The sequence below is a fragment of the Phalangium opilio genome, unplaced genomic scaffold (assembly GCF_054372755.1).
Source record: "Phalangium opilio isolate 3A_F unplaced genomic scaffold, DU_Popi_V2 ptg000225l_1, whole genome shotgun sequence".
In the NCBI taxonomy this organism is placed as follows: domain Eukaryota; kingdom Metazoa; phylum Arthropoda; class Arachnida; order Opiliones; family Phalangiidae; genus Phalangium; species Phalangium opilio.
The window spans coordinates 288690-307679 of NW_028324219.1; the positions used below are offsets into that span (position 1 = coordinate 288690).

The window sequence follows — 18990 nt, forward strand, 5'->3', positions numbered from 1 at the left end:
AGGTTAGGTTTGGTTAAATTAGGTTAGTAATAATTTATAAATCATTTAACAATGTTACGCCTTTTCCAAAATATTGAAATTTAGCTTCATTGACTTCTCCAAAAATATGCCTTTTCCAAAACATTACTGTTGTATTAGGTTACGTTTGGTTTAGTATTTTCTGCAATAACAAGAAGTTTAATAGGAAAATCAATAGAAAAATAGGATTGAAAGGAAAATTCATGATTGGAAAACCGCCCAAATTGCGGTATTCGGTCTAATGGGATTCGGTGGAACGAGACATTCGATCCAATGGGATTCGACCCAATGGTAGACAATCTGCATATTGGCAGGTGGGAGACAAAGATAGCTTTTTTATGGTTATCTTTGTTTAACGGCATTATGGCTTTAAGTTTTTTGTTCTGCTTTCCGCCAGTCAGTGTTTTTTCTTTTAGTACAGTAGGCCTTGTATTGGTTCCGTTTGACTGTTTATGCCTATTGCGCGTACTCTTATCAGCTACTTTGGTATTTATAACTCTTTGACCTGTAGATAGATAACCCCCTTTAGATAAATTAGTTGTCAAGCCATTTAAGTAATTGTTTGTAAAAAAATTGGGTAGTCCAGGTCGTGGAGCTAATGATGGCCTTTGCGATCTAAGTTGCTCATTGTCTAAATTTAGTTTGGCTACCTCGGTTTCCAGTAATGTCACTTTATCAGTAAGTAGCTCTAATGCAGATAAAATGGCATCTAAAATGTTCCCCTTGGCTCTAGTTAAACTGTTGGTCTGGTGGTATTCGTTTAGAATATCCAGATATAATTCGGGTGATATATGCGTATCGCTTGAACCAACCTTTGACCTTGATGGGGTTCTTCGGTGATTTCCTGAAGACTGTTTGCATGATGCGCACACGAACGAGCAATTCTTTTGCTTGTCCCAATAGGAAGTCGATTGATCACTTGATAATTTAACGCATTTCGCGTGAAATTCCTGTTCGCAATCTTTACATTCAACAAGTGCTTGTCTGGTTCTGGTAGTTATCGCGCCTTGGCAACTTGAGCAAATTGATGCTGCCATTTTAATCGCGGCAAAACCAGCCGACCGAAAAAAAATTAGTTTTAAGCAACCGAGGCTTAATATCTACTCACGGGAGCGAGAAAAGTAGCGACCGCACTCGACAAAAACAAAGCACTTCAGCACCTTCAAATTAAATTAGATAGAAGCAATGCAATTTATTTAACTGAAAATGTTTTGTTTAGTAAAAAGAAATTATCTAAACCTTTTGAACTAAGCCGTTTAGAAATCCTAAGTCTTTATTAATAATTATGGATAATTTGGTTAGGTTAAAGTTGATTATTTCAACTAAATAGTATTAGGTCAGGTTAGGTTAGGTTTTTTTTCGTTTTCGTTAGACTTAGGTTAGTAATATTATGGAAATGGTGCAACAATGTTACGCCTTTTCCAAAAAAATTAATGTTTACAAGTATATACTTCCGAAATATAATAACCTTTCTCGAATTATAATATGCCTTTTCCAAAACATTACTGTTTACAATTATCTACTTCCGAAATAAAATAACCTTTCTGGAATTTTTATATGCCTTTTCCAAATTATTGTAAACTGATTACAGCCTGAAGATTAGTACAATATTTAAATGTACTTTTAAAAATCATAAACATATCGATAGTAATATTGCAATGGTCAAATCTCAAGTTTAATAGCAAGCCTCTATCCTAAACCTAACCCTAACCAAGAAGTTATATCAGTATCTCAGAGAGAAGATATAAATTCGCCAGACTTCCAGCTTTATCTCCAGTCCTAACGTAGGTCCGCAGTCAATCCCTGTCTCTAAATTACAACGAGCATCTCATTGGTTCTTGAAAACTCACGTCAGCGCGACGACGCGAGTGAGGAAAATTTCCGACTGACGAGAGCGAAATAGCCCGGCGCCTCCTTTTACGTCCCCCCTTGTATTTTGAAAGGGGGACTGGGACTATGGCGCGCGAATACAAAGGCATCTTATATCTTCTCTCTGAGATACTGATATAACTTCTTGCCCTAACCGAACCAAATTTAACCCTAAATCTTTGCAGAAATGGGTTTAGGTAAAAAATGGTGAACTACAATTTCCATTTAAAAACTGTGCCCAAACGGGTAGTTAAAATAGTGCGGAATTGGGCCATGATTCTCGAAAATTGTGCGGAAATCGGCATCCTGGGTATATATTGCTGTACTCGACAAAGATTTTACGATAATATAAACATATGATCTAATTAGAGGTGTGCGGTTAACCGTTTCAATCGAATAATTCGATCGAATATCGAACCGAATTATTAGATCCGGTATTAGATAAGCTAATTTTTACTATTCGATACGAATATCGAATACTGAACTGACTATTCGGTTAAAGTTCGACTACCATGAATTTAGGTCTTTGGCACTACAGAAACCCACCTTATTTTAGAAATACCATCCCGATTTTAATTGTCTGAATTCAAAAAGTACCAGCAAGTGCCAAGGAAAATTTTAAGAAATACTTGGCCACCAATGACTAGAGGTATTTTGAAATTTCGGAGCTTCTTAATGTTTTTCTCCTTGCTTCGTACTAACTATTCGCGAGTATTAGGGTTACCACCCGGTTAATCGCGAATAGCTAAGCCTAGTATTCGCGAGTATTAGGGTTAAATATTCGCGAATACTAGGCTTAACTATTCACTATTAATCGGTTCGAAAAAAATTTACCAAGGTCTAACTATTCGGTATTCGATTTGGAATAAACTATTCGATTCGGTATTTGATAAGAAAATAATAAAGTCCTCCATTCATTCATAATCACTAACGTTTATACTATATGAAAGTTAAAAAAAAACAATATTTCATAACTCTATAAAATAATATTTTTGCGTATTTTGTCTTATTAAATTTTATAAATAGACTTTCATTTATTGACATTGACGATATATGGTTAATATTTAAAATCTTATAAACGCTTTAAGAGAACTTGTTATTAGTATTTATTTTGAATCTCGCCTGAAAGCAAATATTTTCTTACCATATCAAATAGAACGCCAAGTTTAAATGATCCGGACATGATTGATACTTAAGTATAAGTCTTTCAAAAAGTCTTCGGCTTTAAAGATTTCACTAGATACTTCTTTCACACAGTATTACTGCCGACTTTGTAGCGCACCAAAAGTAGGGTGGAAACCTTCGCCTCCAACCACTTTCATGCTTCTCTGGGATAAATTTTTCACAATTTATGGGCTTTAAAAATAAAAACATTTAGGAATCGCAAATGCCTTTAATTAACGTGGATGTGTTTTTATGGCATGCCGTCTGGACATTTACTCGTTAGACGTATCTAAAATGGTCGCCGCCGAAGGTTTCCAACCTTTATTATTAAATATAGCTTTTTCATTTCGAGCAATTTAATTATATTTGATTTTGGAATCTTTGTAATTTGCTAAAACATGATCTTTTAAAATTTGTTAATTTGCAAAGGAATCGATATTTATTTCTAAGCATTGTATCAATATTTCACATATGATTTCCTTTGCATTTTTTATAATTACATGAAAAATTATATCACATAAAATATGTAGTGTCAAAATTTGGTTCGCCGGGTGCTACATCTATTAAAGTTTCAAAAATATGAAGTAGGTTGGCGAAAATCATATTTTACATGGAAACACCTAGAAATACCATTGAAAAGACATACTTTTGTTGTGTTACAAATGAGAAAACAGGCAACCGGGAAAACGTCAATTTTAACTTTATCCATTAATATTGCTTATCATCAAACAAAACCTTGATGTTTGAGTTGAATTTAACCTTTTTATCGATTGAACAAGTGCATAAAAGTTGGTGTAACAGGAACGTTACTTGGGTGTCAACATGGAATTTTTACTTCTCTTCTTATTTCAAAATATAATGTTTAGAAAATTTTCAACAATATTCTAATATTTAACTTATCAAATCCGCGTGAACTTTCATCTGGGAGCATGAATTTACGCCCTACGTATTGGTACCTTTTTTCCTAGGGCCTTTTTTATTCCTACCATTTGATTATCAATGGTGTTCACATTTGGGACCCTTGTTCAATACTTAGGGTCAGGGTGTTTACATTTACCAGTGACTGTTCAGATTTGGGGTTTTCTAAGGGTTTGGGAAATATGATATTGTGGAAAATTTTAAAGTGTTAAAAAGCTGATAACACACTGAATTGTGTCCAAAGGGTTTAAGAGGAGGTAAACGCCACCTTTTCTCGAGATTATTAAAGCATTCGCTTTCAATACTGAATTTCGAGCTACACTAACTTCAAAATCGTCGACTTTAGTTACAGTTAGAGAATTTTCCGCTTCAAAAACGTCGTTACCGTCAAATTGTTCCAATTTCTTGCACTTCCCAACCATTTCCGAGCCGAAACTGATGCAGGTCATGATCTCGATTTGTCCCACACATTCGCATAACCAATGAGACGCGAGGAAGGAGGAGCAGGCGGTTTTAAAGTTTTTGGCGCTTCCCCTCACCAGGCTTGGAAATAAGGCTTATTTCTGAACTAGTCCTCCGGACCAGTGACCCCTGATGTCTTAAATATGAAACTGGTCCCGGGACCAGTGACCCTTCCCCAATTTATTTTTCTACTGGTCCCAGGACTTGTGGTCGTTCTCTCGTCTAAAAAAATCTCTCTCGGCTTAGGTTTGTATACGCAACTGGACTCCTGGAGTCGAAATTTATGTTAAAATGAAAATAATTAAAGAGGTCCCCATATCAATTTTTAATAAAAGTAGGAATTAATAAACTAGTCATTGGGACCAGTGACCCTCACGTTTTGAATAAAAAAAGTGGTCCGAGCTATTTATAAACTGGTTTTTGACCTGTAAACCTGTCTTATTTCCTAGCCTGCCCCTCACAGTCAATCAGATATTTGTGTGGGGTCTATGGCCTCTTATAGATTCCAAGTAGTTAATCTAAGTATTCCTGGACAAATATATAAGGTGAAAATTCGCAAAGCAAGCACTGTCTTGCCACTCTACTATTATAAATATTTAGAGGTTAGGATTATTTTTATCACAAGTAAATTCACTATTTTCATTTTCAAGTTTAGGTATGTACACACATGCTTACAAAATATAAAGTTTCTCAAAGATAATTGTTACTGTCGTTAGATGATCTAATCGATAGACAACTATAATCATGTTTGGGATCATTATCTTTCCCAAACACAAAGTTTATTAAGTAGGCTTTTTAGGCCATTGATTGCCAACTACGCACATGATGCTACTTATAGCCCAGGACTTTTAGGGTTTGACCTAGAACATTTGAATATAAAGATGAAAATTGGTGCATGAGTTATTTTCGACCTAACAAAAAATATACTAAAAGTCCCCTGCTGTAGAGAGCGAGCTTTCGCCGCCATCTTGTAAAATGGCCACCGGGAATGCCAGCTACAATGTATTCCACATTCTTCTTCAAAAATTATGAAAATTTGTACACATTATGACTTGGAACACATGAGCATCATATAAAAATTTTACAGCTCTGTGTTCGATAGTTTGGTCGCCTTATTGGAAAATGGCCGCCGTGAATTTTACGTACAGTATATTTCACCATGTTGTTGGAAAATTATGAAAATTGATAGATATTATAATCAGAGCTGTGTAAACCTCATAGTAAAATATTGAAGCCATTCATGAGATAGTTTGGCCGCCATGTTGGAAAATGGCCGCCGGGAATGTCATTTAGATGCAGTATACTTTTCAAAAATTATGAAAATTGGTAATAATTATGTTGAAGACCGTCTAAACATCATTATTGAATATTGAAGACGTGATACTGATAGTTTGGGCGCCATCTTGGAAAATGACTGCTGGAAATACGAAAAATATTTCAAACATATAAATCTTTTCGAAATTCCTATATTCAGAAGATGATTTTCATTAACGTAATAAACACCAAAAAATAGCCATCTCCAAGTCGATATTATCGACGCCATCTTTAAAAATGGCCACTCGAAAATTATTACCCTAAATTCTGAAAGAAAGAACAGTTATTCAAAGCTGTAATTCTCAATATGTTGATTAGGGTATATAATTTATAATGGGGGTATATACACTCTCGTGTTGTTAAAGATTAGATTTAAGACAAATCTCTAACAGTTCGTTCATATTCATCTCGTCAGCCTGAAGATTTTTTTCACAATAATTCCTGTCAGAGGCCTTGATTAGGCGCAGCACCTAGCTGGGGCTCATCATATTCCAAATTGAACCTGCGGAAACGCCGTCAAGGCACACGGGATCGGCCAGCAGCCCCGACAAACGCCCCTTGAGCAGGTGACAGAAGCTGGACACCGTCATCGGCGAGCCCAGCCAGAAGGTGGTTGGTGACAGGGAAGGATTAAGGCAGCAGGAGGCTCGAGGGGACGGAGGATTTCCCTCCAAGCACATCAGTGCCACACGACCGAAACAATGTATCCGCGACCCTCAGAGGGAGGCCAATAGCGGGTTGAGTCAATTAAGGCAACACATGGGCGGGGGCGAAGCGGCCGAGCTAAACCTTCAGGGAACGGGGCGAGGAACTGTCTGAACCAAGGACGAACCCAAGCAACTCCCGAACCGGCACCCCGAACTCGGGCCCCTTCCGCCACAAGATGGCCTTTTGCACTGATCCATCGCAGCTAGTGCAGCGACAATCTCCACGCAATGCTGAGCAAACTGATTTGGATCGTCTACATCCACAGTTCTTAACACAAGAGTTTCCGCAGCTACAGATAATGAGTATTAAACGTTGGTCTTGAGTGGCGTGAATGGGTATTAGGATTCGGGATGGCGAACCCATCCCCATTCTTCGCGGTTTAAATGGTTTCCTAGCTATTGTAGTAGCGGAATAGCTTGGTTCTTTTGCTAAACTATCACACCCGAATTGGAAAGTCTTCATTGTTAAATCTGAAACCAAAACGACGCCAAGAAGGGAATCTCAAATGGAGGCATTTGAGAAAAAAAGGTTCGGAGATCACTTCTTTCATTTACATGCTGTAACTGGATGTGGTTATGATAAGGCGGGGATTAAAGTAATGACAGAAAATCAACATCCTACAAATAGGTTGAGAGTTTTTAATAACAATATTTAGTCAACAAGAGCTAGGAAACGATTTAATCTCGAACAGTGGAGATGGATTCGCGATCGCGAAAGTCGAATACCCATTCACACCACTCTCTTTCCTGCATCAGATGAACTTTTAACACTAACTACTTGTACATGCAGTCTGCAGAACATCTTGTGTAAAGAATTGTGAATGTATAGGATCGGGATTGGATTTCTCGTCAATGTTAGGTCATTGTCAAGGTATTCCCTAATCAACATCTGAGTAATATAGCTTTGCTTTTCTGTGTTTCAGATTTTAGGATAGTAGTCTTTCAGCGACCATTTTTGAAGATGGGGTCGATTACTAAGACTTGGAAACAGTTTTTTTATGGTGTTTAATACGTTCATGAAAATCATCTACTCAGTAAAGAAATATCGAAAAAGTTATATATCAGTAATATATTTGGCATTTCACGCAGTCATTTTCCAAGATGGCGCCCAATTTCTATCAGCAGCACGTCTTCAATATTCAAGTATTATGTTTAGACGGTCTTCAACCATAAATTTTCCAATTTTCATAATTTTTGAAAAGTATACTGTATCAAAATGACATTCCCGGCGGCCATTTTCCAACATGGCGGCCAAACTATCTCATGAATGGCTTCAATATTTTACTATGAGGTTTACACAGCTCTGATTATAATATCTATCAATTTTCATAATTTTCTAACAACATGGTGAAATAAACTGTATCCAGCATTCACGGCGGCCATTTTCCAGTATGGCGACCAAACTATCAAACACAGAGCTGTGAAATTTTACTATGATGTTCATGTGGTTACATTCATAATATTCACCATTTTTCGTAATTTTTGAAGAAGAATGTGGAATACATTGATGCTGGCATTCCCGGAGGCCATTTTACAAGATGGCGGCGAAAGCTCGCGCTCTACAGCAGGGGACTTTTAGTATATTTTTTCTTAAGTCAGAAACAACACATGTACCAATTTTCATCTTTATGTTCAAATGTTCTAGGTCAAGCCCTTTTTTAGCCTATCTGTCCTGGCCTAGTTGTCGAATCAATGTTAACTCGATCCCAAGAAACAGAGATGTGTGACAAATTTTGAACGGATCTGTTTCCATCTTGGGCTATTAATAAGATGAGCACATTTAAGTTAAAACAAGTTGGGAAAACCAAAATATTACCTCTCCGAGTCAAGAGGTCTACTACTACAAAGTTATTTACCTAGATATGGAATTATTTCTCTTTTTTGAAGTAAAAATTTACGAAATATTGAAGTAGTATTCCAAGCACAGCGAATATACAGTAAAGCAGACGACATTTTACTTCCAATAAGGATAAATCTTGGACACACGGAAATCAGTTAATGGCAAAAAGAACAGGAAATGAAGTCTACGCTTCAGCTGTTTACCATATATTCTGATAGCTACATTCACAACTGGTTAGCAGTGTAAACACTATCGTCTCGTCTCACCTCAACAATATTCTTAGTTTGCCAACATGAGTGTTAACGTTAAATAATACCAAAGCTAAATTGTAGCTAGACGCACTGATAGTCAATGCGCACCATAAAGAGAATAAAAACTCTGTAGCTTAGCCCTACTAATCTAATTGCCACCATGATCTTTTCTTCTATTATAAAATCTTAACCTGATTATTTAAGAGTGTATTTAACTTTCGGCTCACTCTGAACCGTTGATGTCTCTTCATTTCAGACACGAAAATCAAAACCCAAAGTTTACTTCACCTCAGGCCTCAATTATTTACTCTATATTTCACTAAGCTTATTGCAAGTAATACTAGATATACCCGCCGGAGTCTAGATCTTAGCTTTCTTCATGAAATTACTAAACCAAGGATTATTCTATATACAGATGTAGTATAGCTTAAGTAATATATAAACAGCCATTTCAAATAATAATATTAAAAAAAATCTTTGGAATATCAAAATGAAACAGAGCTTTAAAGCTACAAAAGCACTAAATGCATCATAATTACGAAAAATATTTCATCATATTCACTTTATATTAAGGATAAAGGGAATATTATGGTTCTGTAGGATTTCTTTACACATCAAAACAAAACGATTTTCTAACGCAGCGCACTGCGGCACTAGTGTAATAACGGACGGACACACACAGACAATAACATAGACTGCTTTTTAACTCTTTCCGTATTAATTTTGAATTGAGAAACAAGATTATCTTAAATATTAAAAAAAATATAATTAATATTTAATATTTTCTTCGTTAGTTATTCGCCTTATTGAACGTTACATCGCTTTAAAAAAGAACAATTAAACATTCTTGAGAGACTTGACTAATATTGGCGTTTGAAATGAAGCATACGCCGGTTGCTTCGCCTTACTAAAATTGGTAGTATATAAGGGTTTCGAATCGCAGCTATGGATAAGAACAGCGCAATTGCGTGAACCTTTGGTGGAAGCCCCACCTTAGGGAGGCCGGACGTTTCTCGTAACCCTGGCCGATCGCCGCGTATGTCTTAACCTTAAGGATGATGATGGAGTAGAAGCCAGGTGTGCAGACTGGTGTCCATGTGGGATGGACAAAAACAATGACCAGAAGATGGTGGTGTGTAGAAGCCAGTGTGTACAGATTGGTGTCCAAGTGGGATGGACGAAGACCAGAAAATGGTGGTGTGTAGAAGCCAGTGTGTTCAGACTGGTGTCCATGTGGCATGGAAAAACAGCCAAAATGATGGTGGACTATAGAAGCCAGTGGGTAAAGACTGGTGTCCATATGAGATGGACAAATGGCCAGAGGATGGTGGTGTTAGACAGTAATGGATAATAGCTATGGGAAGTGGAATACAATTTTCCAAATTTCCGGGAACTGTAAATGCGGTCCGGAATTTGGGAAAACGTTTGCTCCGATTTGAAAACTGCGAACGCGGTCCCCTGGGGTGTAAGTCAATAACAACAGACAGACACACAGACAGACAGACAGACACGTCGAAATTAGAACCTCTCCGTGACATACGTCACTCGGAGAGGTAAACAAGTTGGGAAAACCAAAATATTACCTCTCCGAGTCAAGAGGTCTACTACTACAAAGTTATTTACCTAGATATGGAATTATTTCTCTTTTTTGAAGTAAAAATTTTCGAAATATTGAAGCAGTATTCCAAGCATAGCGAATATACAGTAAAGCAGACGACATTTTACATCCAATAAGGATAAATCTTGGACCCATGGAAATCAGTTAATGGCAAAAAGAACAGGAAATGAAGTCTACGCTTCAGCTGTTTACCCTATATTCTGATAGCTACATTCACAACTGGTTAGCAGTGTAAACACTATCGTCTCGTCTCACCTAAACAATATTCTTAGTTTGCCAACATGAGTGTTAACGTTAAATAATTAACTTATGATAATACCAAAGCTAAATTGTAGCTAGACGCACTGATAGTCAATGCGCACCATAAAGAGAATAAAAACTCTGTAGCTTAGCCCTACTAATCTAATTGCCAACATGATCTTTTCTTCTATTATAAAATCTTAACCTGATTATTTAAGAGTGTATTTAACTTTCGGCTCACTCTGAACCGTTCATGTCTCTTCATTTCAGACACGAAAATCAAAACCCAAAGTTTACATCACCTCAGGCCTCAATTATTTACTCTATATTTCACTAAGATATACCCGCCGGAGTCTAGTTCTTAGCTTTCTTCATAAAATTACTAAACCAAGGATTATTCTATATACAGATGTAGTATAGCTTTAGTAATTTATAAACAGCCATTTCAAATAATAATATTAGTAAAACTCTTTGGAATATTAAAATGAAACAGAGCTTTAAAGACACCAAAGCACTAAATGCATCATAATTACGAAAAATATTTCATCATATTCACTTTATATTAAGGATAAAGGGAATATTATGGTTCTGTAGGATTTCTTTACACATCAAAACAAAACGAACTTCTAACGCAGCGCACTGCGGCACTAGTGTAATAACGGACGGACACACACAGACAATAACATAGACTGCTTTTTAACCATTTCCGTATTAATTTTGAATTGAGAAACAAGATTATCTTAAATATTAAAATAAATATAATTAATATTTAATATTTTCTTCGTTAGTTATTCGCTTTATTGAACGTTACATCGTTTTAAAAAAGAACAATTAAACATTCTTGAGAGACCTGACTAATATTGGCGTTTGAAATGAAGCATACGCCCGTTGCGTCGCCTTACTCAAATAGGTAGTATATAAGGGTTTCGAATCGCAGCTATGGATAAGAACATCGCAATTGCGTGAACCTTGGCGGAAGACCCCGTCAATGGAAGGCTAGACGTTTCTCGTAACCCTAGCCGATCGCCGCGTATGTCTTAACCTTAAGGATGATGGTGGTGTTAGAAGCCAGGTGTGCAGACTGGTGTCCATGTGGGATGGACAAAGAATAGAAGATGGTGGTGTTTAGAAGCCAGTAAGTACAGACTGGTGTCCATGTGGGATGGACAAAGAATAGAAGATGGTGGTGTTTAGAAGCCAGTAAGTACAGACTGGTGTCCATGTGGAATGGACAAAGACGAGAAGGAGGTGGTGTTTAGAAGCCAGTAAGTACAGACTGGTGTCCGTCCATGTGGAATGGGCGAAAAACTAGAAGATGGTGGTGTTTAGAAGCCAATAAGTTCAGACTAGTGTCCATGTGGGGTGGACAAATGAACAGAGTTGTTAAACAGGCAATGGAGTAATAGCCTGTAAGTCGAATACAATTTCCGGGACTGTAAATGCGGTCTGGAAATTGAATATACGTTTGCTCCGATTTGCAAACTGCGAACGCGGTCACGTGGGTGTAACAACGGACAGACAGACACACAGACACACAGACAGACACACAGACACACAGACACGTCGAAATTAGAACCTCTCCGTGACATACGTCACTCGGAGAGGTAAAAACAAGAAATGAACACATGATTTCGACATGGTTGGTATCATAAATAATGGGTTAAACATTAAACAATCTTAATAATTGCACAGATTATAAATCTTTCAAAATTTGAAAAATAATGCCTTGGTTATCGGCGACTGATGTTTCAAGTTTTTATTTCCAAAGCTGTTTAAGCGTATATACGAAATATTTAACGCTATTTCTTCTACCTTATTTCAAGTTAGTGAGGATTGCAAAGTTTGAGAAGAAATATTCAACATTCCACTCTCTTTTGATATGTTTTAATATCAACGCATATGAACCAATCCATTGCAGTTACAAGGAAATCAAAGCTCGTGATTCAACTGAAATACATATCCAGCTCCATTTCTCTGAGAGCTTGTTCTACCCTTGAATTCTTCCGCGCATACCAGATTTCAGCAAATAAGATAAAAATGGACAGTATGTTTAAAACCGCGAATAGTATATACATGATGATGATATCATGAAAGGACGTCTTCGAGAATACCATGCTTTGTTCTTTCTTCATATACTTTGAGCACCCATTCCCATGCATTAGATTCTTATGTCGGATTTCATGTCCAGTTTCCCAATAATTCTGAATTCTGAAAACAGAATTTAAAGCGAATCTCAAAAATGCATTAAATACATTGATGGAATATGACGAGATAAGTTTGTTTAAGCAATCTAAGAAATATTTATTATAGGAAAGATACCGACATTAAAGTATTTTTTAAAGAAATTCACACAATTTCTAGTATGTTGCTGGGGTTAAATTACTAACCGTCCAGTTCGAGCATCTACAAGAAGAAAGAGCAAGACGGAGCCCATGGGCAAACATGTGCACCTTCTTCCAAGAAGATGACCCCGGTTCAAATTACACTTTTGCGCGCCTTCTAGTGACTAAAACTAGTATTACTATATTCATTATATGATAACCCCGGCCAGTAGCGTTGCTAGGGTTTGAAAATTGGGGCGAACTAGTTATTATAAAAACTTAATAAAAAAATTGCATAATGGGTTCATTGGAAAAGTGTAGACCATTAAAACTATCCGCAAATTTGTGTCAACGTGAAATCATTCGTATTTTAAAGATATACAACCTTTTATTGATAAACAGTACGGAACCGATTATAAAGGATTTTCACTCGTCTTAAATTTATTTTTAGTTTTGGTTAGCTTTTAGTCCACGCTATTGGGACTCCCTTCGAAAGAACATGAAACATTTTACTTGTCTCCATCTGTTCTTTTCTTCAAAATTGTACTGTTTGATATTGAAATTCCTCTCTGCTGAGATGAAACTTAACGAATCTATCATTATAATTTTTTATATAGTGCTACAGAATTTTAGGTTGCTAAAAGCAATTTTCTGGTAGGGTTTACGGATTACTTTGGGGAGGGGCTAAAGCCCCCATCAAAGGCCTAGCGACGCCACTGACCCCGGCTAATTTATAATTTTCGATTTTATTTTTTCGTTGGCTATAAAATAGCATTAGGCCTACTATTATGAATAAAATCAAGAGCTAGTAATTAAACTAGAGTATCTTACACATTTGGTTCATTTGAAACTTGAACTATAGTACCTTACTTTAATTAAATTACAGAATTATATTCATTAAACTATAGTTACTTCCTCAATCGGTAAATTTTAAACTTATAATTAAGCTACATCATTAAATATAAAGTTATCATAAACTGCAGTATAATATTAATTAGAATACAGTATAATCATGAGTTAATCATATACTAGCTCCCTATAAGTTACTCAGCCACACTGGCCTAATGTATCCATCATTTTCTTCCCGCCAAAAAAGTGTTACCTATATGCGACCTACAGTGAGAGAAAATAACACTTCTCCCGGCGCTTACGTATTTCCGGTAAAAAACCGGAATAGGAGATCATCCAATGAAACTTTGAACTGAAACGTAGTTAGTATAAGCAGACGACGTTTCAGAAATGTGATTGTTTGCGGACGGTTCACAGTCGTATTTTATCTTAGAAGTTATTTTAATGGGTTAGGGTTGGCGCAATTGGAAGTTTTATTTTTTTCGCATTAAAATGGCAGAATTTTGGATATTTTTTGACAAAGCCCAAATGATAGAAACTCATTTAAATTCAGACTCCAGAGCGTTGCCTACGGAATAAAATTTTTTATTCCGTAGGCAACATTCAGAGGCAGGAACTATTTATGGTGAGAGAACCAAACTTTATCAAAAAATAAGAGCTAAACAACAACTTAATAGTCATCTCGAAAACCTTACTAAACTTTTTAATAGTGCGTCTAAAGAACTAATAGAAAAACTTAAAGAAAGGCCCATTTTTAATCAAATGGAAACCAAAATTATTTTCAATAAGCAAAAGAATGAATGTGACGCAAAGAAGTCATACCTCCAAAACCGTTAATACATTAATTTCAAAGCCCTAAGAGAGGGCGCCGTCTACTATCACTTTCACCCGCCTCCCCTCCTCTCGACTACTATTCGGAAGAAAATGCTGGATACATTAGGCCAGTGTGACTGAGTAACTTATAGGGAGCTAGTATATGATTCACTCATGGTATAATATTAATTAGAATACAGTATAATATTAATTAGAATACAGTATAATATTAATTAGAATACAGTATAATATTAAGTAGAATACAGTATAATATTAATTAGAATACAGTATAATATTAATTAGAATACAGTATAATATTAATTAGAATACAGTATAATATTAAGTAGAATACAGTATAATATTAATTAGAATACAGTATAATATTAATTAGAATACAGTATAATATTAATTAGAATACAGTATAATATTAATTAGAATACATTATAATATTAATTAGAATACAGTATAATATTAATTAAGAATACAGTATAATATTAATTAAGAATACAGTATAATATTAATTAAGAATACAGTATAATATTAATTAAGAATACAGTATAATATTAATTAAGAATACAGTATAATATTAATTAAGAATACAGTATAATATTAATTAAGAATACAGTATAATATTAATTAAGAATACAGTATAATATTAATTAAGAATACAGTATAATATTAATTAAGAATACAGTATAATATTAATTAAGAATACAGTATAATATTAATTAAGAATACAGTATAATATTAATTAAGAATACAGTATAATATTAATTAAGAATACAGTATAATATTAATTAAGAATACAGTATAATATTAATTAAGAATACAGTATAATATTAATTAAGAATACAGTATAATATTAATTAAGAATACAGTATAATATTAATTAGAATACAGTATAATTAATTGGTGTTAAACTACAGTAACTTAATCAATGAACTTTTTCGAAATATCATTACTTATTAAGTTATCTTAAATCTGACTCGTGAAGATAGGTTAATTTTAATCTCAAATAAATTACAGAATAAAATTAAATAAATTATGGTAACTTCCTCAATCGGTCAATTTTAAACTTAATTAAATTTCTGCCGCCAAGGAGGAAGAACAGGAAGAGTCAACGTAACCGAGCCCCGACCGCGATCATGGAACCTTGAATGGAGAGAATGGAGTTCAAATCTCTATACCATGTGGTGAAAAATAAGCTATGTAATTTAATATTTTTAATTCGAATGTTTTTATGTAAAAAATTAACTTATTATATATATAAAATGAATGAATGAATGAATATTTATTGTGCATATAAAAAACCACGAAGGTTCACGAGAATATACACAGTTGTAATAATATCATATTTGCATTTCCTAACTGTTAAGAATATCAAATGGAAGACAAATTAAAAACAAACCAAGTGAAACCTTATTAATCCAGCTCCTTGTATTTAACATTAAATATATCAAAATTTTCGCCAAAACTGTTAACTGTAATTTGCATTCTTTTAATTGGATTTAAGTGGTTAATAGATTCTCTAAATGTTTTTCTAAACCTTCCAGACTTGGGGACTAGAAAGTCCAACCGTCCTAGCAAATCTGGAAGAGTTATCCTATTATTAATTAATTTATGTAGAAATTTTACGTCGTTAATAAGGAGAATGTGAGCTATAGTAGGAATGTCCAAATACCCTAGTAAAATATGGTAATCATATGGAGCCTTTTTCATGAAATAAGTATGGCAATATTCAATAAACTTCCGTTGCACATTCTCAAGTAGTACCTTTAGATATCTACTACAACCACCCCAGGCCAAGCCACCATACAGGACCCGTGATCTCACTAGGGCTTGATAAAGAAGACGGAAATGGTCTAGGGAATGCAATTTCCTACACATCTTCATGCAAACAGCTAGAGTACGGCGACTTAAAGCAACGCATTTATGTACTTGCTCGGTAAAATAAAGTCCTCTGTCAAAGATCACGCCAAGATCTCTCACAGTGGACTTAAGGGGTATGTGAGCGCCCTCAATGGTATAGTCGTTGGAAATTTCTCTAGCAATTCGCCTTGTAAATGTGACATGCACGGATTTAGTTGGATTTACTGGTATTTTGTTAAGAGAGCACCATCTTCCTATAGAGTCAAGGTCAAGTTGAAGTAATTTACCGTCTAACTTAGAATTAATACTTTTGAAAACTTTATTGTCATCAGCAAATTGAAGAATACGGGAATGTAAAACCGAAAATTGTAAATCGAAAAGATACATATTAAAGAGTAAGGGTCCAAGAGATGATCCCTGTGGAACCCCACAATTAACTTCGTATGTTTTCGATGTGATTATGCCATTGCATTTCAAGACATTGACTCGATTCGCCAGATAGCTAGCAATCCATTCCAAGATATCACCCCCCAATCCAAGGGCCTCTAACTTGTCATGAAGGTAAGAGTGGGAGACGCGGTCGAAGGCCTTGGCCAGGTCAAGGTATACAACATCGACCTGGCCCCGGCACTCGACCTCAGGAGCCACGTAATCCATAAAGGAAACGTGGTTCGTTTCCACACTCCTACCCGGAACAAAGCCATGTTGACAGTCGTTGGGTAGCAAGCTAAACCAACGCTGTAAATGTACGTGTACTACTCTATCAAATACCTTAGCGAGAACGCAAAGAAGGGAAATCGGACGGTAGTTTCGGACATCGCTGGATTTTCCAGACTTGTAAACCGGGACAATGACAGCTTTTTTCCAAAGCGTTGGGAATGAGTGAGTACGGAAGGATAAATTAAATATATGCTCCAATATAGGTAACAATATATCCCCACAGCCCTTGATAACAAACGACGGAATTTTGTCGAAACCAGTAGAGAGTTTGTTGGGTAGACGATTAATAGCAGAATATATGTCCGCTTGAGTTAGTTTTAAACAGTTATGAGGCGTTGTAACTAAGGTAGAAGTATCAAAAGTGTATTTTGAACTAGTTTCAGTATTGTCAGTCGAAATTGTTGAGAAATGCGCCATGAATGTTTCCCCCAATTGCTCCGGATCAGTAATGATTGTCTTACCAAATTTCAATAATATATCAGAGTGTCTGTCTTTTAGATTACCATTGATAAAACTCCAAAATTTTTTGGGTTGGGACAAGGCGTCTCGACAAGATTTTACTGCCATAGCAGCTTTGTCCCTTACTGTAAGCCTTCTCACCAACGAACGGGACAGCCTAAAATTAGCTATGTCGGAGGCTAACCCCGACCTCTTTTTCTTATTAAAATAATATTTTTTGCGCTTGATAGCCTTTTGGAGGTCTAAAGAATACCAAAAGGGGAAGCCCCGATTATTACGCGGAATCTTGTTAGGGATCGAACTATCCATAGCTGACGTTATATATTCCGTTAATGTCTGGACACAAAAATTAACATCCTGCGAATCCAAAACCACCGACCAATTTGAATCGCGTAAAATTGAGTATAGCAAGTGATAGTTACCTTTTTTAAATTGATATACTGGTTGTAAATTAGGGGAGACCCTACAAATGTCAAATGGACAAAGCAAATAGAAAGGCGGATGGTAGTTGTCAATGTCCACAAATGGATCAAGGAGAGGTACAGTATCAATGCCGTGTACATTAGTAAGACAAAGGTCCAGAAGATTACCATAAGTGGGAGCTGGGTTAATTTGGTTTAAATTAAATTCATAACAAACATCGAGAACATGAGCAGCCTTAGTTCTAGTTTGGTGAGTGCATCCCACACTGCTACCCAGAGTCCAGTTGATACCGGGGAGATTAAAATCACCCAGAATCAGAATTTCACCGTCATAATCTACCAACGAGGATACCAAAACATTCTTAAATTTCCGATACTGAGCGTCGTCATCTGAGGGGCGAAAGTAACCAGTGCCAAGAAGAAGCGGAAGATTATTTTTTAGTTTAAACTCGACAAACACACACTCTTCGGCACCTTCCAGGTCACTTCGACGGTGAAAAACAAGGGACTTCTTGATAGCAATGAGGGATCCCCCGCCCCTAACATTGACAGAATCCGGATCTGATCGATCCGCCCGAAAAATAGTATAGGAATTTGGAAAATAATCCGAATTAAAATGAGAGTGGTTAAGCCACGTCTCTGTTAAACAAACAATATCAAAACAAAGCATAATAAAAGTTAGTTGATTCACGACGCTAGCAAGTTTTCTGCCTCTCCGATTTAAGTGCCCACAATTGGTGACCCCGAGATTTAGTTTATTTTTTACGCCAGAATAAAGCAATACACGGAGAACGATATGTTGGGGAACGACGGCGACGACGAGGAAACTTCTCTAACTGAACAAATTAAGTATCCAAACGAGAGACTTAACCAAGTGATGTCTACTAAGGACTTCAACAAGGAGGAGAAGCCCGAAAGCCATAAAATTTCTCGTCTCTCAGTCAAGTTTCCTTTATTTTGGAAAGACAATCCTGACCTCTGGTTCTCCACGATAGAATCCGAATTAGCAGAACCACTACTGAACAAACAAGATTCGGCTACGTATAACAATCCCTTGAGCAAACCATCATTCCTTATGTCGCTGACATCATCAAAGTGCATTCCGAAAATCCTTATACAGCATTAAAGAAGCGAAT

At 36.0% G+C, this 18990-nt stretch overlaps 1 protein-coding gene across 1 annotated transcript; it reads right to left on the reverse strand.

Annotated features, from left to right (window-relative positions):
• Positions 1 to 6536: 6536 nt before the first annotated feature.
• Positions 6537 to 18400, reverse strand: LOC149614099 (uncharacterized). Its single transcript, XM_089857823.1, has 4 exons — positions 18319 to 18400; positions 16295 to 18244; positions 6813 to 6923; positions 6537 to 6742 (listed from the first exon to the last, which is right to left on the reverse strand). The coding sequence occupies exons 1-4, from the start codon at positions 18398 to 18400 to the stop codon at positions 6537 to 6539; spliced, it is 2349 nt and encodes a 782-aa protein (XP_089713949.1).
• Positions 18401 to 18990: the final 590 nt, after the last annotated feature.